The following is a 24245-nucleotide window of genomic DNA, read 5'->3' on the forward strand; positions in this document are numbered from 1 at the left end:
TAGAGCCCGACTTTAAAATCAAGACTTTTGTAGTCGCATTTGGAAGTTCACTCCCACATCCCAACGGCTAAAAGGTAAGTTCACCCGTTTTATTTTATTTTTGGGGGGTGAGGAGGTTTACCTTTAATAGTTGAAGTCATAGTCACCAAACATGGACATCTACTTTCCTTTAATCACTGAATACAATGTCTGGAATTCATGTGCACTCTGTGTTATCAGCTTTTTAAAAATCCTCATGAAAATGGCATTAATAGGCTTATCAAACACTCCGTTCCTTTATATTTAGATGCGGTAATCTCCTGAAGTGGTGCGATTCCCCAGCCATTGTTTTACAAGTCTTGACCTCTACAAACGAAGGTCAGCGTGAGGGCCGGGGTCACGCTCGTCGAGTGATAATCCTGCTAAAGGTCGTCTTTTGAGTCTCAGACAAAGGCTCAGCGTCAGGCTGGAGGAAGCAATCAGCTATCAGGAGTGAATATCTCTCACCTCCTCATCTGAACTGCATGTAAACCTTTGTGTGTGTGTTCATATGTGTGTGTATCCCCGTCTGTCCGTGGCAGTTTTATGAGCCGATGCAGCAGAATAGTCCCCTTTCCCGTCTCACCTCCATGTTGCAGTCGGGTTTCTTTTCCTCCCTCCATTCTTACGTTGGTGGAACACTCCTCTGCCGTGTCCTGGCATGTTCCTGCACGGCCTCCTCCTGCGCTCCTTCGCTCATGCTGTCAAACCGCTTTCCTTTCCCTTTTTCTTGTTTTCCGCGCTGTGACCTCGGAGCTATTCCGTCATCCGTTCCACCTTGCTTGGTTTTTTTCACGCCCTCAGTCAATTTGCTTTAAGGAAAACGTGTACTTCTGTTTGGTTGAAATACTTTGTGCTTTTTGTCTCAGGAAAAAAGGGTCGTCATCTTTATCAAAAAGGAAGGACAGGATCCCCAAGTGGATTACTAACTAAACATGACAGTGGCCTTTTTATCCGAGATGCACAGACCCCTCTTCCCCCTGGTGCTCCTCTTCTACGTCCCTCTATGCCAGACGATGTCAACCAACTCCACGACCACCTTGTCTCCTTCCTCAAATGCGACGTCCATCAAGGGCTGCGGCAGAGAACTCGACCCCATCTACCGGTACCTGTGTGACCGCCGGGCGGCGTGGGGCATCGTGCTGGAGACCCTGGCCTCCTCGGGCTTCCTGTTCAGCATGGGGCTCCTGCTGGGCCTGCTGCTGTGGTCCCTGTGGATCTGCATCTCCTCAAAGAACCAGCGCAGCAGCATCGGCGGCACGGTGGCCTGCATGTCCATGTTCCTGCTGGCCACGGCCGGGATCTTCGCCATCACCTTCTCCTTCATCATCCGCCTCACGCCTCAGACCTGCCCGACCAGGCTTTTCCTCTTCAGCGTGCTCTTCGCCCTGGCCTTCTCCTGCCTGCTGGCCCGCTGCCTCGCTCTGCTGGGCTTCGCGGCGGCCCGCGGCTGGGGGGAGCCCGCCCTGGCCCTGGGGCTCTTCGCCGTGCAGGTGATCATCTCCACCCAGTGGATGATCGTAGTGCTGGTGCGGGACAGGGAGCCCTGCGAGTACAGCCAGGAGGAGTTCGTCATGCTGCAGATCTACGTGCTGTGCCTGCTGGCCATCGGCTTGATCCTCTCCCTGCACTTCCTGTACCGCTCCTGTTTCACGTACGGCTACAGCTACACGGGGCCCGTCCGCCAGCAGAGCCGAGCGCAGGCCGCGCTGCTCTGCCTCACGCTGCTGCTCTCCGCCGGCATCTGGGTGGTGTGGATCACGATGCTCGTCAGGGGGAACCCAGAGCTGGACCGCCGGCCGCGGTGGGACGACCCGGTGCTCGCCATCGCCCTGGTGTCCAACGGATGGGTGCTGCTGATGGGCCACGGGTTCTCCCAGATCGCCTGCTTCTGCAGGGGTGAGGCCAAGTCCAAGGAGATCCCGCTGAGCTTTGCCGGCTGGACCAGTCCCAGTACCGACATGCCGGGCCTGGTCAGCCCGCCGCCAGGGAAGGAGCACGACAGCTTCGAGAGCGATAGCGAGAGCAGGAGAGGTGAGAAGCTTTCCTCATTGGGCCTAAGGGGCGGAAATGATGAACGCCACGACTAACAATTATTTTCTCAAGCGATTGATCAATTAATTTCGATTTCGGTGCATAAAATGTCAGAAAATATGATAAAATCCCCATTACAAAGTGACACATTTTTAAAAGGTGCAATAAACAGGAGTAAGAGCGCTAATGTTGCGGTAAACAACTGTTATCCATATGAAGCGCACGTAACTGACCAATTATCAAATAGTGGCGGATTCATTGTTATAATAATAATAATAATAATAATACTTCAATGGAATAAAGTCACATAATAAATTATATTATTTGTGGATAATTTGTGGCACAATAATGAGAAACTGACATGTAGGCTGACGGGACTAGAACACAACTCATAGTAGTTTTTCCAGAGTTAATAACTTTAAAACTAGAAGTACCAGTAATGCCTCTCTGAGCTGTGGTGACAGATGACGGTTATGGAATAATATAAATGATAAAACGACTGCATTACAAGAGAAGTGTTATAAAGTTGGCAAACTGTATTGGAAGTTTGCAAAGACACTTTTTCGTGTAAAGAGGATACAAGTGTTCTTCTGCTTCTGTCTTGCTTTTAAGGCCTTTTGTTGTTGTTGTTGTTGTTGTGCACTTCCTGGACAGACAACACAACTACAATGTAGAAATCAGACTCAAAGCAAACAGAAAAAGTTAAAAACACGGCAGAGTCTGGCCGGCAATTCCAGATTCCCTGAGAATATAAGTAAAAGCCAGAATGAACGTGGAGCTGTCAGAGCGTGCCTTTGCTTCTTTGTGCGTGATGATCCATAATTACCTGACTGGATCGTGTGTCTCCCTTCAGGCCCGGCGCAATCTCTGAGATCGCCTTACGAGTCTGAATTCTCCGTGACGGTGAGCAATAAAGCACGAGGTTATCAATCTGACTCTGCGGCTCACAATGTCATATTGTAGGTTAATAAGGCTGTGTGTGTGTGTGTGTGTGTGTGTGTGTGTGTGTGTGTTTCAGGAAATCGACCCCAACAGAGATTACACCATCCCTCGCCCGCAGACCACCAACTACCTGGAACCTTATGACGAATATTGATCAAAATCATTGTCATGTTTACTTCACTCTCTCACACACACACAAATCTGTACTTGGCACACGTATGTTTTTCTACATTTCGTTTTTATTGTTGTGCAAATGTAAATACTTTCTGTTTAGTGTTGAGAGTTGTTACTTCAAATGTACCAGTAGGATGTAAAATATTTTGTCCCAAAAACTATAATAAAAAACGGAAAAAAAAGAGAGACAAGAGGAGAGTGTCATGACTGTGTGTGTGTGTGTGTGTGTCTGAGATGGTGTATAACAGCCCCGAGGTGATAGAGGTGTGAAACTGTCACTCTGAAGTGCCAAACTGCTGAGCGGGGCAGAGAGGCGGGATGAAAGAGAGGCAGAGAGAGGAGAGACAACGCAGGAGGAGGATAGGACAAAGAGACGCCCGCCGTCAGCGATTAACATCTTCATATTTCCGTTTAAGTTAAAACAATGGGTGTGTTCTGCGTGCATAAACACATATGTATGCAACACGCTATACTCTCTACTCTCATGACACATGCTGGTGCTCTAGATAAAAAAAGATTGATCTATAAATGATGTGCTTGTCGTAAAGCTTTGTCTCTCCCACTCAGTCTGCGCAGATGGCCCACTTAAAGCGCTAAACCAGAGCCAGCGCCATGGCAGCAGGACGCTCCACCTCCAGGGGATGCAGTACCACGCCTCTACCTCCAGGGGGCAGTGTTTAGACGCACCGAGACCTGACTAGTGAGGACCGACTGAGAAACTTTCACTATCTGAAAGAAAAAGGCCTGACAATGTAAAGCCATATAATATCACCTTGCCCAGGATGTGATTCACGCAATAGAGAATATACAACATGATTAGAATCCAACGACTGATAGTTTCCACTATTCAGTCCGTTGTGTGGCCTGCAGTCACTCTGCCACCCACAAAAAAGGTCAATTCCTCACTTCAATAGATGCAATCTTCACTCATGGCCCCTTATCAGACGGCCTTCAATCTATTCTTCCATTTAGCCCAACTCCAATTACTCAGCGAGCATGCCATCAAATTGCCAATTGGCCTCTTGTGCATTAGAGCAATTAGCCGGGATATGAGGTTTCCCGCCACATCCAACCCATTTACGGCCATTAACTGCAGATGCAATTAAAGATTGTTCCAGATCTTTCTCCTCCTCATCCCTGGGCAGTGTTAAAGAAAGTTGGGAGAGGTGGAAGAGCTTATCGTGCAGTAGATTCTGGTCAGAGTAGCCCAGCGGAGCGGGCGGAGATGGCCGCTGCCGCCATCCATCATCTGACTCACAGTGGCTGCTGAGGAGGCAGAAGCTGGTGCAGCGAGCGGAGAAGAGAAGCTCGGTCTGGGCCTCTAATCAAAAGGTCGGAACATGGCGGCTCACCTCCTACAATGAGTTTAATCACACAGCATCTCCTCGGGGCGGCTATTCAAAGAGGCCTCTCTCTCTCTCTCTCTCCTGATTGGTCGAGGCTCGTTGCAGCCCAACACCAGAGGAGATGATAAGCGTTACACAATCGTGGGAAAGGAAATGCTAGAATGGTTACAGCTGCAGAATCAACACTACCTGGAGCATCACCTCCTGATAACCATGATAGTGCTTTGGATGTTGCAACAGATAATAATTGTAATAAATAATAATAAGTACTCACAGACCAGTATAAAAACCAAACAGTTTATTTATTATATACATTCAATAATAATGAAGAGAATAAACAGAAGGCAGACACAAGGATGGCAAAAAATAAAACATTGTGAGAAAATACATGTCACTTATTGGGAAAAAAAACAAAAAAAAACACTTGGATAAATGACCATTTAAAAGCATGTGACGTTTAACACGGAAAAAAATCCACATGCAATTCAAATTCATTTATGAAATCCCTGTACAAAAAAAAAAAAAAAAAATCCCACTGGGTTGACAGTGCAGGGGGAGTCGGGGTCAGCGGCTGAGGAGAACTTCTGCTTTCTCGTGTGTGTGTGTGTGTGTGCATCGGTGTGTGTGTGTGTGTGTGCATCGGTGTGTGTGTGTGTGTGTGTGTGTGTGTGTGTGTGTGTGTGTGTGTGTGTGTGCTCCAGCCCTGCAGCCCTCAGTATCAGACTCGCTCCAATTAGAGGAGGCAGAAACAAGCGAAGGCGACCCCGCAGGAGCTCGCCGCTCGATAACGATACACCACCTCCACCAAGAGGCGGGTTCCCGCTGCTCGCAGCTGCTTCACCGGCCTCACCTCTGTGCGTTTTTGTTCCCATCTTCCAGCAGAATTATCATGAGGCGAGGGCCATGTCGTTAATGTTATCGTTTATGAGTTTTATTGTCATTATAAAAAGAAAACCACGAGGGAGGTCCAGAGAGACGAACCAAATTAAACTTCTCTCGTAAGAGGAGGCTGGTGATTACAGCGCAGAGCAGCGATAACCCGGATTATTGAAGCGGGAACGCCGCGGCTTCCGTAGAAGCGACAGCTCGCCTCACCCTGGACTCTCTCCACCGAGACCCCCCTCTCACCTCGCATCAGAGTTCTTTCCTTCCTCCTGCTATGTACCCCCCTCCTCCTCCTCCTCCTCCTCCTCCACCAGCACTATGATTTGAATTCATGCACACAATGGAAAAGGTTCTCTGGTCGACACCCTTCCTCTCTCACAAAAGCATGCATAGCAACACTTCTGATAATACTTGTAAGGAATAATAAAAGACAACAACAAAAAAGACACAAAAAAAGAAGAAGAGGTAATGCGCGTCAAAAAATACTCGTTGGACCTACTGCACTCAGTTTTCACAATCATACAAAAACACCCCCGTCCTGCTCCGACTGTCCGTGTGCCCCCTGGAAGGAAAGAAAGAAAAGACAGCAGGGGACGTAGTTGTCCTGTCAGCTCATGATTAATGGCTCAGCTTCTCACCTTCGCCACCACGTCCCTCCACCAGCCGCCCGCGCTTCGTTTCATTGTTGGAGAGCGGTGCCCGCCGCTGGGCCACCGGGCGCTTTTTGACATTGTGTGGACGTTTTCCCCTCCGTTTACTTTGCCAGTAATTTGGCCCTCGTGGCCAACGCAATACAAAATATTCGCTCCGGACTTTCTGCATATCCCTCATGACTCCATCTGCTCTGATTTCCCTTGTCTGCAGCAAACGCCTCCGCAAGCCACAGCACGTTTCGTGTGTTAACCAAAAGAAGAAGAAAAAAAACAGAAGCCAATAAATGAGTGTGTGTGTGTGAACTGAATTCAATTTAACTGGGTTGTTTTTTCTGGTTGTGGGTCAGAATTCCATAAATTGCTGCTCTGTCTTTTTTTTTTGTCGACGCTGCTTCAATGGCATTTCCCGGGGTGCTGAAAAATACAGCTTCAACCCACAGATTTAAACAGAAAATATAACAAAATAAAAAAGGCACAAAAATAATAAACCACAAAACTAAGAAATACATCAGGACCCACCCCCCAAAAAAAATGTGCTTTCTTCAGAAAATCTTTGGAACCAAAAAGGCAAATAATATCAATAACAACAAAGTGAGAGTATATGGAGACGTGATAAATACGGGACAGAGACGAGGTCTACAAACGGCCTCCATGGACCGGTGAGGAGAGCGTTAAAACCATCCCAGAGAGCATGATGACGGATTTAAAATGTCCAAAAATGATGTGGACATGCGTCCCGTTGCGTTAAATATAAATAGAAAAAGTGATACATTCTCATTACTTCATGACTGCAATCTCTTGGTTTCCAATGTTTTCTAATCTGGGCCGCTCTGCCTGAAGCCGACCGGCAGAAGGATCTGAATTGGCCAGGAGGGATTCCCGTTTGGATGACTGGTGGATGACTGGTTTCCCGTGTGGGTGCTTCCTGCTTCAGATCTGCTCAGTCTAGTTTGTGTTCGAGGGGTTCTTTGTCCGTGTGAGCCGCTCGTTTCGTCGCCACGGCTGGAATCTGGAGACGCAGAGGAATCGAGGCCGAGTCCCTTTTCGTTTTTTGGAAGGAGCACAGAGCAGATCGAGGATGAGCCTTTCGGAGGAGGGTTCAGTGGGTGAACCATCTTAGTGTTGCAGTTACAGTCATGACCAACCAGCGAGAGGGACAAAGGAACGTCTCTGTCGCAGGAGATAAATGGACAGTCCCAGCGCAGCCACGCTATATATCACGACATTTCTATGCAAAGTGTGATCTGTGGCGGCAAAACTTAACAGATGAAAGAAAAACTGAGGTAATGCAGAAAAAAAAAGTCACAATTTTTTTTCTCCTTGTCATTTTCCCCCTTTTTTTTTGAAATGCTTTTTTTTCTTGCCTTCCTTTCAAATTCGGGGAAAGTGAAATGTTGGAAAATGACACAAAAAAAGAAGGTTTTTTTTTCCCATGCAGTGTTTGTTGTTGCCAGGTTTCCGTCGGCCAGATGTCTCCCGATTCCCTTAGGCTGAATGTCGGGTATTCCAGCTTTACAACACGACGGGAACAACTCCTACATCTTCTGACGGGAGCCGTCCACGGGTTTCATAATTATACCGCGATGATAAACGAGAGGCGCGCGGCCTCGCGTCTGTGTAGTGTTTAAAAAGATCCGTACCTTAAAGAGCGACGCCGTGCTGCGGTGTCACTGTGTGCATATTGACACTAAAGGAGATTGTAGAGGAAACCGTATACTTGGTGCTGAATGCGAGTGTGTAAATAGGTCTGATTAGGTCTTAGAGGGCAGTGTATATATTATAAGTTCAGAGACTTGTAGGAAAAACAAAAAAAAGAAGAAAAAAGGATCACGGGATCAGTGTCTCTCCCCTTCCAGGTCCCGTAGTGTTTTAAAAACCGTCCAGAGTTGCGCCCCCTTGTAGTTCAAAGCTGCCGCTCCATGTGGGACACGCTCCTGGCAGTTTTGTCATTGGTTCCACAGAAGAGTACAGAAACAGAGTTTGAGTTGATGACGTGGCAAATGACCTCCCTCGCCACGGAAAAAAGAACGGGAAGAAAAAACAAAAAAACACGAGTCGTCGCTATAGTCCGCCTGCAGAGAAATGGAGGGGAGCTGCTGGAAAAAGAGGGTTTTTGGAGCGATGTGAGATTCCTCGGGGGTGATGTGTGGTTTTTTAGTACGGGGCGAACCTACTGTATCCTGCCCGGTATAAACTGGCCTGCAGGAGACAGAAGGGACAACGGTTACAACCACCTACAATTGAAATCTAGTTGATCTATAAAATGTAGTCCACATTTGAACTACAAATCCCACAAATGATACATTCATTGAGAATATGAATGTGAAATTCTTCATTTCTTCTCTGCTTGAGGCACAAAAAGGTCCAATGGTGGATCCCCCGCCCCAAAAAAACAAAAGTGGGCAGACCCTCTCAAAAAAACTGTGTGTTAGAAACACAGCTTGTGTGTGTGTGTGTGTGTGTGTGTGTGTGTGTGTGTGTGTGCTGCAGAGCTCGCGTCAGTTCACTCACCATGGCTCCAACTCCGTAGGCAGCAGCGGCCGGAGTCAATCCGTGGTATGGATCTGTAGTGTACACGCGGCCATAACTAGAACACAAACACACACGTTAAATCATTGAAAAAAGGTCATCGCTTCAACGTGCAACATGTGAGGACACAAATGTATTCGCCTGGCTCTATTTCCCTGTAATCTGATCCATGTGTGTCTCCATTTGTCAGTGCTGTGTCACAGTCTGGGATGTACATGAACATGAACGTCCTCACACATCCCAGACTTCTATTCCCGGGACGTTTCTACGCTATCAAAGAGCCTTAAAGGCGTGAAGCGTTCATCCTGAGGCCCTGGGTTCCTCTCTAGATTATCCTTCATCTCGTGTTGTCCAGTGTGTCATGTGTGTGTGTGTGTTTGTGTGTGTGTTTGTGTGTCCTCACCTGTCGCTGTAGGCGGCAGCTGCGGCGGTGGCTCCGGTTACAGCCGTGGGCTGAGCGTAGCGATACGCGGCGGCGGCAGCAGCAGCGGCAGCAGGGTAGCCTCCCTAAAGACACACACACACACACACACACACACACACACACACTTAGCAAAACTAACTCATGTGCCTGTGAGGAGGGAGACACCTGGGCTAAGGTGCGTCTAATTAAGGAGGGAGGGGCATATACTGACATTGTATTATTTTCTGAATTTTTTTTTAAACGAATATGCAAATATATATTTATTCATTTTACACAATGAGTGTATTGTTATATTGTTTGTAATATTACATGCACATTTCAAAGATCAAATTTGTAAATAACACATTAAACTAAATATACTACATTATTTTTTAGAAATATTTTTTATTTCCTTGTAGTCAGTAAATTAATATACAGATATTGTATGTAAGCCCAAACCTATTTATCATATAATTATGTATGCACAAATATAAATATACACACATTCACAACTGAATTCCAGTGTGCGTCAGTATATTGCATTTCTGTATGCAGAGGTTGTGTGGCGTTGGATGTGGGACAGGAGAGCTTGATCAGTGAGAGAGAGAGAGAGGAAATTGGACGGTCGAGGTTGAGTTAGATTGTATTATTCCCACTAAGGGACACGGGGAAGTAACACAGTGGGAGACAAAATGTTCACACAGTTGATGCCAGACAGGAAGCTCACTGTCAAGAGGCTCCTACAGTTTGACAAAAACAACTGCATTTGTTATTATTTGTGGAGGTTTTTCACGTGAAATCTGGAGACAGAAAAAAAAGAGAGGAAAATGGAGAAGAAGAAAACGAGTCGCACACACAAACACACCCACACAAGCCTATGCTGACTAGAAATCATCTCCTCGCACTGAGACCGCATGCATGAGCCAAAACTAAACAACAACAACACCACCACTGCACTTGGACCCGATCAGAACAGCGAACAGAGCAAAGGGGCTTTTAGGGAGAGAGACAGCAAGGCTTTCTGGGTAAATGGAGGGGAGGGGACACGGAGCAGCAGCACTGAGCAGTGTGTGTCTGTCTGCATGCAGCAGCTGATCAGCACATGCTTCATGTCAGGATCAGAGAGGTTAATTCAGGAAGAGACCGTGTTCTCCGCTTCAACTATCTCACATCCCAACAATTGACTGGAGCTTTTCTGCAAAATGGGAATAAAAACCTAGAGTTTAGTGGTTGCAGCCAGTTTCTATTTTTAATTTCCTTCATAAATGTTTCTCCAAAACTCGGCGACCAGACAAAAGAGACCAGGTTCTCTTTTGAACAAACTGGCAGGAAACTTTAGTAGTTTAGTAAACACACAAAGCCCTTCCTCACAATCGAAGAGTGAACATTTCAGTAAGTAAGTAGAAAAAAAAAAAATTCAAAACAGTGGTCATTTTGTTTGAAACAACTAAAAGACAAGTTCCAGATCAGAAGATGATTCAAGAGATCAGAGGACAGTAAACAATGCACACTGTGGGGAGTTGACCCTACCTGAGGCAATCTGGGACTAAGGACTGAGTCCTGAAACACTAGTCTATAGAGAGAACAGAAGCAACCGTTGTCAACCTGGATACACACACGCACGCACACACACACACACACACACACACACGCAACCCACTTTGACCCACGCTGCCTTCGTGTCACACAAAAATAAAAATAAACAGCGTTCATCATTCACCTTTATGCAGGCAGCTCTGTGCAGCGCATGACTGGGCGCTCATGCAGAATCACCCCCGGAGGGAAGGAAATAAATATAAATAAAGAAGAGAGCAGGAGACAGCTGTGGGGGAGAGAGAGGGGTGTGTCGGTGGGATGGCGAGTTTACTTACATATAAGTCTGCAGCTCCGTAAAACCCATCCTGATACACCACACTGAGAGGAGAAGGAAATGGGACAGGGGAAGAGGTGGAGGAGGAGCGGTGCACAGTCCCAAAACCAGAGTGGATGGAGGTCAAAACATGGCGAAAACAAAAGATGGTCCAGGAAGAGAGGAGAAAGAAAAGAGAGATAGAGAGAGAGAGGGAGACAGAGAAAAGTAGTTATTTCACACCCATGCAGCATGCAGAGGAAATACAACTTCCATATAAGCTCCATAACTGAAACCAAAAGCAGTAAACAACGGGCTCACAGGGTTAATACGCTGAGCTCATTGAACTGAAATGAGTCCATTAAGGGCTGTTGTTCCCCGGCTAACAGAAAATCAAGGCAGGAAAGAGGCCCTGAATGGATCGTTTTATGGGAGTTGTCAGTGGAGCAGATATGGAAGGTATTTCCTGCAGCTTCATTTGATTATCATCATAGTGAGCCAATCAACTCTGCTTTGATCCGAGTACAGTAGCAACCCCATTAGCCAATCATCACAGCACAGCGTCGACATGCAGTGCGCACACTGAGGCCGCGAAAAGCGGATCACGACACATTTGAATAATTGCTGGCAAATCTGACGTCTTCTGTGTAATGACTTGAGTGTGTGTGTGTGTGAGTGAGTGAGTGTGTGAGTGTGTGTGTGTGTTAATCTGCTGATGGGGGTATCGCCGAGTTTATTCAAATAAACCTTCAATGGCGCAATCCCATCAGTGAGCGCTGACTGACGATGTGCCAGTTGGACTGCTGAAGAGAGCGACGGGTGAATAGTGCGCGAGCACGAGAAGCGTGTTAAAGCCGCTCAAATAGGATCTGGGAAATGGTATTCATGAGGCGTTCCTGAACAAAACACTTGATCTCGACTCGCTGTATTTTTTAAATTGGGTCGTGTAAAACGCGTGCCGCAGATCTGGGCACGGCCACGGAGTGTGTGACGCAAGCAGTCAGAGTCGCGTGGCTTTCTTACCCGGGGTAGGTGGGCATGGCGGGCTGAGGCACGGCGGCCCGCACTGCGCTATACACGGGCCGGCCTCGGCCCCGGAGGTGGGCGCCGCGGAACGCCGCCGCCGTGGTGGCCGCTGCCGCCGCGGAGGGGTATGGGAACCCTGGGACTGAAGGACGAGAAAGGAGAGTCAGCAGCTGATCTAGGGAGGAGAGGTAACGACGCAAGCAGGGGGAAAAAGGGACAACGTGAATGGGAGAAATCAAGGTGAATTAAAATAGGAGGAAAGGAAGAGCGATGTGGAACAGTCCCACTGCAGCCTTGAGGGCTCGCTATCAATACAAGTGTCGGTGAGGAAGAAACGCTCGACACGTCGTGCATTAATATACATTAAAGTTGGGATGTGATTAAAGTGTAAAGTAGGCTGTGGAGGTTAGAGCGGGTGAGCAAGATGGAGAGTGGCCTTACCTGCGTAGATCTCAGGTCCGTACATGGCCCCCATCATAGGACTCATAGGACTCATAGGATTCATGGGACTCAATTTCCACCCTGCTGCTGCTAAACACAGAGAGGAAGGGGTCACTTGTTAATACGGGCCGATCACATAGAGCACTCAGTCCTACAGTGTGTACGCATGGGGATGTGATGTACAAACGAGAGGCAAAAGACAAAGACAGGCACATCCAGTGTGGTGCCGGATCAAAAAGGAATATCTCGCAGAATTTAAAACAGAAAGATCCGCACACCCGGTCTGTGTTTGGAGCCTGGTGCTCCAAACACCGCACACTATGGTGTAGTTTTAAGGAAGGTGGTAAAATGATATAAAACACGTCTTCATAGGAGAAGCTGTAATAGCAACAAATACTACATCAACAACTAAATGTCCTTATAGCTGCATGCAACTACACTTAGAGTGTTATAAACCATTTATTACATGTTTTGTGTTGCTCAGATGCTAAAACGGGGGGACTGTGGTTAAGCTAACAACGCCTCTCCCTCTCAGCTCACTTCATGGCTGGTGGTAAAAAAAATAATACGACCAAAATAAACTGCATGGAGTTGGTTTGCGGACGGACAGCCTTACATAACGTGGCCCCGACTCTGCAGGGAGCCTGCAGGGAGGGACCGCTGTGTGTGTGTGTGTGTGTGTGTGTGTGTGTGTGTGTGTGTGTGTGTGTGTGTGTGTGTGTGTGTGTGTGTGTGTGTGTGTGTGTGTGTGTGTGTGTGTGTGTGTGTGTGTGTGTGTGTGTGTGTGTGTGGTCGTTACCATAAGGCAGCGTGCTGAGAGCCTCTCCGTTAGGGTAGGGGCTGACCATTTTCTTGTTGGTCATCACCCTGGCGGTGGCGTTATTCACCTGGGGGACGGAGGAGCAGGCGGTCAGAGACACGGACACTCGGACAAACAACACAGGAAAACCACAGAAGTGCAACACGGACTCGAACGCAGTGAACTCGATCGCGAGGCTAATGTGTGTGTGCTTGTTTTGTTCAACGCGTCTGCGGTTATGTGCCGAGATTGGCGAGGCTATTATTGGTGTACAGTTACTGGTGCCAACACACAGTTTACGTCACTCGGCCCTGCATGATTAGTCTGTGACATGACCTTGTTTTCACGCTTATGATAGCTGGGTTAAATGTCAGCGTCATGTGTGAAATGCCGCGCACACTTGTGTTGTAAAAATGAGACTGATGAAACGTCTAAAACGAGGACGAACTGAACTCCTGACATGGCTGCTAGTGTCAGGAGTTTTAGTGTTCGTTGTTTGCGTGTAAAAGTGGGAGGGGGCCTGTTAGAGGGATTCTTTTTTAGTTATCATGCAATTAAAAAGCCAGTCTACTGGGCAAGATGCCCTGCAGAGGTCTGCTGACTCATTGTGGACTCACTGTAAAGGGGGGCGAGGGCACAGCAAAGGAAAACTGAGCTGGACTTGTTTTTGGCATGCACAGGTGAAAATATTGTGGATGTAGTCTTTTTTTTATTAATATTTTTTAGATGCGTGTGCATGTTTCTGCGCATGCCAGATGACATTTCAGTCTAATGCTTCGGCTTTCAATCTAAGATGGCTGATAATCTCCCCTCTGAGCTTCAAAGGCTCACACTACCGGTCCCTTGATCTATCCCCATCTTCCTTTGATGAGTCTTAAGAGAAGGAGATTGTAGCTCTCTGTAATAACCCGCGCCGTCCCAGCGCGCCGTTGGGAGCTCCACTGACTGTGAGGCGAGCTAAAGATTAATGACCTTCTGGCTAAATGAGGGGAGAGAGAGTGTGAGAGAGAGAGACAAAGACGGAGAGAAAGAGTGGCCGAGGAACAAGAGTGCTCGTGTGCGCATACATACCGCACTCTCCATTTAGGAGACCATTAAAGCCTCGTCTCTCTCTCCCTCTCTCCCTTCGAACGGAGGTTTACCTCATTTTCCCCTCATCTCAAATGACAAGGTCGCCGGCAAATGATTCAATTAGCTTGGCTATCGGGCGCGACCGTCCACGGACGCGTGAGTGGAAACATTTTGAAATGTTAATGAATCTTTTTTTTTTTTTTTTGCGTCTCGGTGACATTTTATCCAGACTTTTTAATAGGAAGATTTCTGTTGACTAGTTCACGATAATGAAGAGTTAAGCATCAGTTAAGGTGTGTGTACAGCATATATATATATATATATATATATATATATATATATATATATATATATATATATATATATATATATATATATATATATATATACACACACACACACACACACACACACAGTGTTTGTGTCATGTGCAATCAATGAAACTGGGTAAACGGTTGACAGGAACACATGCAAATCAACAGAATATGGAGGCAAATCTCAAAGTGTTAATAATTAACAAAACATTCAGCCTTTCTCATCCCACTTTTGCCCTCCCCAGTCCAGCCCGAACAATAAAACCAGGACAAAATAGAAGTTCCATATGAAACCAAACTTGTGGGGTTTACATACCTAAAAAGAAATATATATAAAAAAGAAAAATACAAGGGAGAGAAAGAGGGGGTGCAAAAACATCCGTTTGACAAAATTAATAGTCGTATAACACAGAAATTACACGCAGCCAAATATGGGCGCAACACATGACCAAGAGTGAGTAACAAACCAAAAAAAGTAAAAAAGTCAGCCAATCAGCAAGCGTCGGATGCAGAATAGAGACCAATCAAAACGATCGCAGCACTCCCACATCGAACACGTACGAGACAAAGATGGGGACGGATACGTTAAGAGGAAGGGATGCAGGTGAGGAGTAAAGAGACAGAGCCAGTCCATGTACAAAACAGGAGAACATAAAGATGGACTGAAGAGAAAGAGGGAGGAAAGGGGGCGAACGTTTACATGAGCAACACAAAAATTATAACAATTATCTGTTGAAAAAAAAAAAAACATAAATCCCAAGGTGCATCATTCCAATAAAGCAATTAGATTTGGTGACCATTCTCCTGAAAATCTCATTATATGTGGTTGAGAAACAGAGCACCAAAGGATGGAGGGAACAGAGATAGATAGATAGATAGAGAGAGAGAGAGACAGAGAGAGAGAGAGAGCAATCCTCATTCCCAAAAAAGGAGAGAAAATCAAATAAACATGAGACACTATGCCAGGCATTAGAAGTGTGTGTCACAAACTAAGACCAGAACACTACGACTACGTTTACTACTACTAGTACACAGACAATCCACTACAAGAAAACCAAACCGAAAACAAAAACAAAATGGCAGCATAATAGAGACCCAAAACATAGTACGGTAAACCCCATATCGGTTTTGAAATGCATATGGTCACACAACACGGATCGGAGACCACATCTGAAGCGGCATGTTGCTAAAACAGATTTGTCTTTTTACATTTAAAGAAATAAATGACAGTTACATTTTTTTATGGTAATTTTTTTGTTTTGGTCTTGGTTGTACATTTGGAAAGTGGTCTAGGCAGTCAAGACGAGAGCGCCATGGCAGCCTTTAAAGGGAGGGAACAACGCCTACTAATAATTACAGTAGGATATTTCCACGGCGGAGGAAAGTTTAATCAATATTGTGTGAACACAAGCTGCTCTCTCTCTCTCTCTCTCTCTTATGATGTCATCAGGGATAAACATCTGGAGCTGCTTCAATGAGACATTGAATGTTTGTTTTACTTTTTTAGCTTCGAGGAATCTTCGCCGTGATAAATGACGCACCTCTCGTGATGCATCGGATTTGAGACGCCAGCGGTATTTTTAGGAAAAGGTCGCCATCTATTACGGGCGCCCCTCAGCACCGTATCTTTGAAATCACGATGAGAAATGAATGAAAGTGTAACCTGATAATGGGACGCGGCGTCACGCCGCGCGCTCGACGAAGATGCATCACTCTGCTGCAGTTTCTGGGGGCACAAAAGCACTCAGTCCACCAGCGGTTCTACAGCGGCGTTACAGAGTGAAGCGTCACGGTAAAACAAACTATTTACATTAAGTAGTGACAGCCGGTCATTTCCTCCATTGAAAGAGATAATATTAATATTATTATGAATTAGCAGTCGACTGCTTTAATAAAATATCATGCTCTGGGGAATAATCCACAGGGTTTTATCCTCTGAGCAGCTTTGGTCGCTGGGTCTTCATTCAACAAAGATGGAGTCCCTTTTGGGATTTATTTACTAATATTTTAGACTTTAAGACAATAGGACTAACGTATGAATTTTGTAAATGTAAAACTAGCTTCACTATAACGGTCTGCAATACATGCTCAACATGTCTACATTTGACCCAAACCCTGGATAAACTAAACCTCACATTTCCCCAAATGCGCATTGCGTCCAATCGACTAACATTCGACAAATGCGCACTCGGCTAAAATAAAAAGAGGTCAATAAAAATAGAGATCCCTGCGTCTGAATCAGAGTAATCGTGGGCAGCGACGAGGAGCAAAGCTTTGTGTCATTTCTGTTGATTTCTTTTCTGTCAAATCATTGATCAAGAAAATTAATACGACATACATTGAGTCCAAATGGAGAATTAAATCAGATGGATTGTGGATAAGCCGTGTCATTGCATGGAGGAGGGTGATTACATTCGGTCATTCCCAGTGAGGTGTTAATGACATGGTGGGAGGGGGAGGGAGGGGCATGTGGAGGAAATATTACCTCTAAAGTACCCAATCTGTTGAAGGATGCTGTGTGTGTGTGTGTGTCTGCCTGTGTGTGCCGTGTTGTGCGCTGGAACGTTGCATGAATAATCACGACGAGGGCTTCTCTCGGCCCGTCGCATTCAGAATCAGCTGATGGGCTAACATGGTACTGTACATACGACTGTGTCAAATGCCCGTTTTGGAGGTGGGGTGGGGTGGGAGAGGGGATCAGTTCAGTGATAGAGGTTTGAACACAACTTACCGTTGCCGTAGAAACAGCGAGTGGTTACCGTGGAGACTGACAACAACACACAGAAGTCGTCAGGGAAACAGAAAAAATATAATAAATAAAGGAACAAATAATCCTCGTAACAAAAGAAACCTAAATACCCCCCCTTCCCGCCTCCATCTCCTCCTCCTCCTCGACCCAAGTGAAATAAAGACCTGATAGCACCAGTGTGATGGCTCAGAACAGAGTAAAGGAGAAAGAAGAGAGGAAGAAGAGGGAGAGAGAGAGGATGCTCGCCCTCGGGGCCGGGCGGAGCTCAGAGCATCATTACAGCGATCAGGCCAGTGACAGGAAGGCGTTCGGTGCTCTGGAGAACAAAAGGAGAACGCTGCCTTCACAGGAGCAGGAACAGTTAAAAAGGTCGCTTTAAATGCTTTAAGCGGCTCCGTTACAGTCAAAAGGACAAGTGGACGCATTTTAGCTGTGACTCAATCCTGTGTGGCCACAAGAGAAGTGGCCGTGGGTAGAGCGGCTGTAATTTCTAGTCACAAAAATAACACACTGAGGTTTGTTTGATAGTCAAACAATAAAAAATAAAGACGGAAAAACTGGGAAACAAAACAGATGACAATGAGTGGAACCAGAGTAAGGCAGACGGCAAAAACAAAGAAGGGTTAAAGTTAGGGAGGGGAACGGCGAAATGATGCTTTCAAAATTAAAAACACAGAGGGACAGACAGACAGACAAACTTGACTGGCAACCAGAGAATGAAGTGATCAGAGAGAGAAAGAGAGAGAGAGAGAGACAGAGAGAGAGAGTGGAGTCGACATAAAGAGGGTTGGAAAGGGCAAAGTGCAAACTGTCTTTCTCCTTTTTCCTTCAACCTTTTTCACTCACGGACAAAGCAAACACACATGGATACTCACACATTTCATTCGCTAGATCGTTTCAAACCATGCAGTAACAGAAAGCTCCGATAACAAAACGGCCACCGGTCAAATCCAAAGCCGAGGGGGGAGAGAGAAGGAGGGTCCTCTATGAACCCGGGACGCAAGGAGCTGGTAAGCCTTCACCTCGTCCAACCACCCACAAGCTCACCAATTCAAGGTGATGGAAATAATGCAACTAATCACAATCCGACAGCTTCAGAGTGTTTATGGTTTGTGTGAGCTGAAGGCCGACCGTGTCGAGAGCTGTGTGTGTGTGTGTGTGTGTGTGTGTGTGTGTGTGTGTTCAGGCATGCAGAACCACAACTTCTTCTCATCCTCGTCCCTGCACTCATCCATGCACCGATGATGATTCTGCTCCGTTGTGTTCAAACGTCTGACTAAAACTCTGCGCTGCGGAGGAGCAGTCACTTCCTGTAACACTCAAGCCACGCAGATCGCCCACAAACACGCAACCTTCGAGCGGGAGTTAGTGAATGGGAGTCTGTAGGGTTCAGCATGGTCTCTGCGGCCGCCAGAGGGACATCTCCTCAGTGGCCGTGCGCAAAACTGTGCGGGACTACATTTGTGTACTCTACGATCTATTCTACAGCCATCAGACCAGAAAACTACCCGGAATGCCGGCGCAGAATTTGGAAAATAACTTGATGCTGATTAAAATAAAAATTCACTATCTTCTCTTTATTTTGTCTCCCAATCCCAGATCAAATTACATAACCATATATATACTATGGTATTATATATATATATATATATATATATATATATATAACATGGTTATAATTTGAGTTCTTATAGCCAGTAGGGATGTCACGACCGATACTTAGGTACCAAGTCAATGCCAAAATACTCAAAATGTTACCATACTATTTTTCTACAGCGCCACAAAGATACTGAGGATCAGGGATCAGGATTAACGACGTCCCAGTGCCTAGGGGACGATAGAAAATGTCCCATTTAATGCTACATGAACAATGAATCCGTATTAGGTAACGTGAGACTAAATAACAGCACTAACGGCTAATGGAGGTTGCATTGAATGGCATTAAGATATGGTCAAGCTTTTACTCAGTAAAGATCAGTATTGGGCAAATTATAATGGTATCATGGTGTGCTCAAAATGCAATGTAAAAAAACTGGTAAAGAAATGTTAGAAATGCATTTCCTGGACACAAGAATACTGCTCCGTGTGACCAGCGGCTGATCAGAGCCGGTTGTCACACAATCAGCAAGAAGCACATTTGTGTTTCATCGAGTTTATGCAACATGAACCTAATGATTTCCTGATTGAGGATTTTGCTCAAATGAGACCATGCAGTGACCCTAAAGCACTCCCTGTACAGCCAGTCATTGCGGCGTAAGAATGAAAAATGCGACTACACATGTGACTGAATGGTGTGGAGAGATTCTCTACGATCAGAGTGTCCTACAGACAACAAAACACGAGTCGATGACAGCCAACATGTTGCCCCCCGAGGGCAGGGAGATGTTATGTCAGAGCACAGACACTCACACACAGAGACAGCCCTGAGTGGGCGGAGATGCATTGAGGTGTGTATGTTTGTGAATGCAGACTAATATATATATAGATATAGAGCCTGTAGGACTATATATAGAATGAATGGTGTCAGATGGGATCACAGAGAAGCAGGTAGACAACAAAGTGAATCGTAATTGGGCCACTTACATGGATACATTGGAAGCACACAGGAAACTGACTTCTTCGAAGCGCAGAGTTTTAATCCAGACAAGGAGAAGTACAGTAGAACTTTAAGCACAACAATTATCTTTCTAGTTCCCACAGGCGACACGCATGCACGCTATGGGGCAGCTAAGCTACGAGAAGAGCTACTAACCGACTCCCATTGGCATGCACAAAGAATACCAAAACGTCAGCGCTCCAGTTAAATTTGGCATACCGTTAAAAAAATTAAAAAAATCTATCAAAACCTACTCTGAAAACTAAGAATTCAAACAATCAGCCTTTTTTATTTTTCATCAGTGAGTAGAGCAAGACTATAAAGGCACACAGGTGCAGCGGATTTCATGCCAACCGAACAAGTAAGTCAACCGTCCCATCGCCAAAACGAGTTCAACAAATGGCCGCGGAGAATACACATGCATGAAGAAGAAATAAAGAAGCCTCCAGCTGTCTGCAGTACTGCCTCAGCTCCACGTCTCCACATTAAAATACCAACCATGCAGCCTACGTCAACCCAACTCATGCCGGTGGATAGCAGAGAACTGCACAGTCACACACAGTAATAGTGAAGTATTTATGTAGAACGCTTGTATACAGTGGGCCTCCATTTCAGAGTTCATGAATTATTATGCAGATTACTGAAGTTGCCAAATTCATCTTTGAAAACCACATAATTCGACAAACTCTGAAATGATGTGACCGATCAAAAGCCAGAGTAACATCTGCAGGAAAGGAGAGGCGCCAGATGGCATCGCTTCAGAGAGAAGAGTCGGGTCCTTTCTCCTCAGTTGAAAAGAATGTGTAAACACATATCCATGATTTGTCCTGCGCCAGCCTTTGTCTCCTCGAGCCCATGCACCATAAACAGACAGACAGAGGTAGAGAGAGAGAGAGACAGACACTCTACGGACTCCTGTAGCTGGCCCACCATGCAGTGGATGCACGACCCGCTACGGCCCAACACCACTACAGTAGCACGAGTACATGCAAAGTAACAACTGGAAACCGAGACCAACTGCTTGCCGATTAATACGACTGACTGATATCATGCAAAACGTGGAGGGAGAGGAGGGGGAAAGAAACAGAATCAGGTTACAGCGATGCCAGGGACAACACAGGCTGTTGACCGAACGAACACAAGACTGATGCGGGGTGAAACTGGCTCCATCAGTATCCGCTCAGCTTGCTGATTGACTGAAAGGTGGAGGAGGGAGTGTGTTGTACCAGTGGGTGCAGGGGGCTGCCTTTCATTCTCAACCACACTGCAGCAGAACTGAGAGTACAGAACTAAAACAAAAAGGATCCAGCCAGCCTCATCCATCATGCAGGAACTGACACACACACACACACACACACACACACACACACACACACACACACACACACACACACACACACACACACACACACACACACACCACAGTAAGCCCATGCAGAAATCCCGGCTTACAGCGACGTGGGTCAAAAATCCAATATGGACAACTGGCTGATTGACACCCCAAATAAAAATAAGGAAGAAAAACTGCTTCCAAAAGCTCACATGCTTCAGTAAAAAAAAAAAAAAGAAACATGTATATAAGTAAATCAAAAGAAATAACCAGAACAGACATCAATTTAACATACATCAAAACTCAAAGTGCACAGATCTTTGCGAGGATCCCATAGAGTGAACATGCATCAGTGTTGCTGTGATTTCCCAGCATGCTGCTTGTTGTACCAGGAGGCCATAAGCTTGTCACAACCACTTAGCCACAGCACCGGCAGAGGGGAACGCAGAAGGATTTCTACACTTGGGAAGAAAATAAGAGCATCTGACAGCAATCTGACATGCATCATCCTTCTCACTGCGTTCCTCTCGTGCCCTCCGGTGCCAACTACACAAACATCATTCCAATGTTGCGGAGAAAGTTGCAACATCCGCGTGGCTACGAGTTGCAAATCAGTCGAGGGGGGAGGGCGGGGGAAATAAAAAAGGTAAAGAAGGAAACAGCTTAATGTGAAGAAAAAACAATGCTGCAGAGGAAAAGTACCCAGCATGCCTTATGTAGTGTTCTTGCATCCCCCCCTCTGATCATTCCCACCACAAACAAGTCTTTTGAAATTAATAAATGAACATATTGCAGAGAGGACCGGGGAGTGGGATACCAGTGGGCTGCATCAGAGCATATCACTACAGGGAGGATGGGAGCTAGCTAGCAGTCAGTGATCAAGCAGAATTATGAGTACAGAGAGAAGATAGAAGAGAAGACGAGAGAAAGCGAGAGATGAAAATTACCTCAATCTTACGACCTTCCACCAACGTGCCGTGGAGCTTTTCCCTGGCTCTCTCTGCGTCTATGCTGGTCTCAAATGTCACAAAGCCAAAACCCTGTGTTACACGAGAGAGGGTAAAGAGGATGGCGGTGAGTGAGAGAGAGAGAGAGAGAGGAGAATCTGTGAATCCTTAGACCTTGGGGTGCAACTCTGACATTGTTCAAAAGATAATTGGGATTTTGGTAACAACGATTCCCCACGTGGTGCGCTGATACCGCGCCACAAAGTGGTCAGATTTACAGAGAAAAAGCAAAAAAAGCATGCAAAGTGGCAATTACTGTCTACAGTAAGGAAGGGTTGTGGTGAATCAAGCGCCGTCTGTGCACTTACCTTTGAGCCCCTCTCATTGAAAATGATCTCTACATCCAGGATCTTCCCATGTTGCTGCAAATAAATGTGAGGGGAGAAATTAGCAAACATATAAAAGCAAAGTCAAGCAGTCACCGACATCTTTGAGTTGCCTGAGGCTCCTTACATAACAGCCTTTTAGGATACTGCAAAATCAGAAGCTTCTGACATGGTGTGAGCTACAACAACTTGGCACTAGGTGTCGCTATTACACAAGAAGACTTCCCATAGGATTTCAATACGTTTTCCTTCAATCCTTTTTTCCTTGAACTCTGCTCTGTCCCCTTATTACTCTCACGTCGCCCCTCATTTTATCACACCGACACACGTGGCAGCTAATTGCCCCCTCAGGCACCAAGAGAACACCCATGAGTTTCTTTCCTTTATGGCAGTTTTGACTATTTTGGTCCCTTCGTAAACCGCACCCCTCCGTGGCAGACCCGGGGTGTCTAGACTGATTTATTGAACCCCGTTAAAAATGAGGCCCACGACATTCTCAGCTCCTCACCCCAAACATCTGCCTGAGGTCAGGGTCCCGGAAGCGGAAGGGGATGTTTGAGACGTGGAGGCGTTTGGGACTCCCTTTGGCCTCTGAGGGGTCGTCCACAGAGCCTCCTCCTCCCGTGCCTCCTGACCCACATTGTACACCTGCCTCGCCCTGTGGCAACTCCTCTGGCTTTCCCTGTGGAGGGGGGAGAAAAGAATAAGAAATTAAATAAACATTATGATCTCAACTGCATCTTAAATAGGACATATGGTTACTGGCCATCAACGGGCTAGCTAGCTAATATGCTCACAATGCTGATGCTCATCTGTTTATGTTTAGCAGGTATAATTTTTACCATGCTCCCCATCTTAGTTTAGCTTGTTAACATGCTAATAATTACTAATAAGCCTGAAACTAAAAAGTCCAGCTGGGACAGATGGGAACGTTTTGTAGGTTTGGTCATGAACAGTATTGGAAAACATTTTGTTTGTTAAAAAAGAAAAAAATCCATCTAGTCTGGACGACAGCGGTAGAGTGTCCATCCATAGCGCTGAAGGCTCATAAGACAGGGTTTGTGTCTGCAATTGTATTTAATATATATATTTTTTTTTTTTCAAATCTCATGGTTCCTTTTCATGTCATCAAGAAAACAATTGTGAGAAAAAACAGACGCGAGAAGCTTACGCTGTTGCTGCTGGCGGCGGCGGTTGTGGAGGCGGCTCCATTAGCACCGGCCCCTACGTCTGCTGCGCCCCCAGCACCAAACATGGCCCCGGGGCCAAACTCTGTCCCTGGCAGCCCGTTTTGAGGAGGGGGTGGAGGGGGGAACGCCGAGAAGGGTGGGGCCACCAACCCCTCCTGTGCTCCTGTCGAATCCTGAGAGCCCTGTGGGAGCGGGGGAGGAAAGAAGAGAAGGAGACGACTTAACATATGTACACTGGAAGCAGAGCTTTGTAGCGTCCTGATGGAGGCAGAATGAGGGGGTTAAAATCCTGCCTACTCAATTTCACTCTCCCTTTCCCTCTTCCTCCCTCCCTCACCACTCAGTCACTCCTCCATTCCCTCCCTGCTACCCTCCCCTCCCCCTATATCTCTGACAGGCATGAGTTTTCAGTCAGCCGACCATGAAATATTTACAGCAAACACATCCATTATTGAGAGTAAGAAAATTCGATACACGGTTTGAGATACAAAGATGCTTATAGGACGGATGGACACTCAGGGACACGAGCAACAACGGGGCCATGCAAACCGTGACACGTTTAC

At 46.2% G+C, this 24245-nt stretch overlaps 2 protein-coding genes across 4 annotated transcripts in view; one reads left to right on the forward strand and one right to left on the reverse strand.

Annotated features, from left to right (window-relative positions):
- On the forward strand, window positions 1-3336 carry LOC306749883 (G-protein coupled receptor family C group 5 member D). Of its 3 annotated transcripts, none has more exons than XM_079233231.1 (4): window positions 1-74; window positions 888-2052; window positions 2906-2955; window positions 3071-3336. In XM_079233231.1, exons 2-4 carry the CDS (start codon window positions 954-956, stop codon window positions 3146-3148), a joined length of 1227 nt encoding a protein of 408 aa, XP_079089357.1. In that variant the 5' UTR covers window positions 1-74; window positions 888-953; the 3' UTR covers window positions 3149-3336. The 3 variants fall into 3 exon arrangements, with proteins under 3 accessions (XP_079089357.1, XP_079089356.1, XP_079089358.1); XM_079233230.1 differs by lacking the exon at window positions 1-74 and adding an exon at window positions 355-471; XM_079233232.1 differs by lacking the exons at window positions 1-74; window positions 2906-2955 and having other exon boundaries at window positions 614-2052.
- A 1461-nt stretch (window positions 3337-4797) lies between these two features.
- LOC306750337 (RNA binding protein fox-1 homolog 2-like) overlaps window positions 4798-24245 on the reverse strand; it is a gene marked incomplete at its 5' end in the record, with an annotated part of 40551 nt that continues 21103 nt past the window's right edge. Inside the window, 11 exons of the mRNA XM_079233748.1 lie at window positions 4798-8251; window positions 8564-8639; window positions 8985-9088; window positions 10856-10898; window positions 11857-12001; window positions 12301-12390; window positions 13100-13187; window positions 22107-22199; window positions 22475-22528; window positions 23001-23174; window positions 23664-23864. Coding sequence (XP_079089874.1) covers window positions 8207-8251; window positions 8564-8639; window positions 8985-9088; window positions 10856-10898; window positions 11857-12001; window positions 12301-12390; window positions 13100-13187; window positions 22107-22199; window positions 22475-22528; window positions 23001-23174; window positions 23664-23864 — 1113 coding nt within the window. The 3' untranslated portion in view covers window positions 4798-8206. The remainder of the gene's footprint in view (window positions 8252-8563; window positions 8640-8984; window positions 9089-10855; window positions 10899-11856; window positions 12002-12300; window positions 12391-13099; window positions 13188-22106; window positions 22200-22474; window positions 22529-23000; window positions 23175-23663; window positions 23865-24245) is intronic.

Source organism: Taurulus bubalis, assembly GCF_910589615.1.
Source record: "Taurulus bubalis genome assembly, chromosome: 17".
Taxonomy (NCBI): Eukaryota; Metazoa; Chordata; class Actinopteri; order Perciformes; family Cottidae; genus Taurulus; species Taurulus bubalis.

Coding starts and splice junctions, on each gene's coding strand:
- LOC306749883 (XM_079233231.1), top strand. CDS start 954: ATGACAGTGGCCTTTTTATCCGAGATGCACAGACCCCTCTTCCCCCTG. Junction 2,053..2,905: donor CGATAGCGAGAGCAGGAGAG/GTGAGAAGCTTT, acceptor GTCTCCCTTCAG/GCCCGGCGCAATCTCTGAGA. Junction 2,956..3,070: donor AGTCTGAATTCTCCGTGACG/GTGAGCAATAAA, acceptor TGTGTGTTTCAG/GAAATCGACCCCAACAGAGA.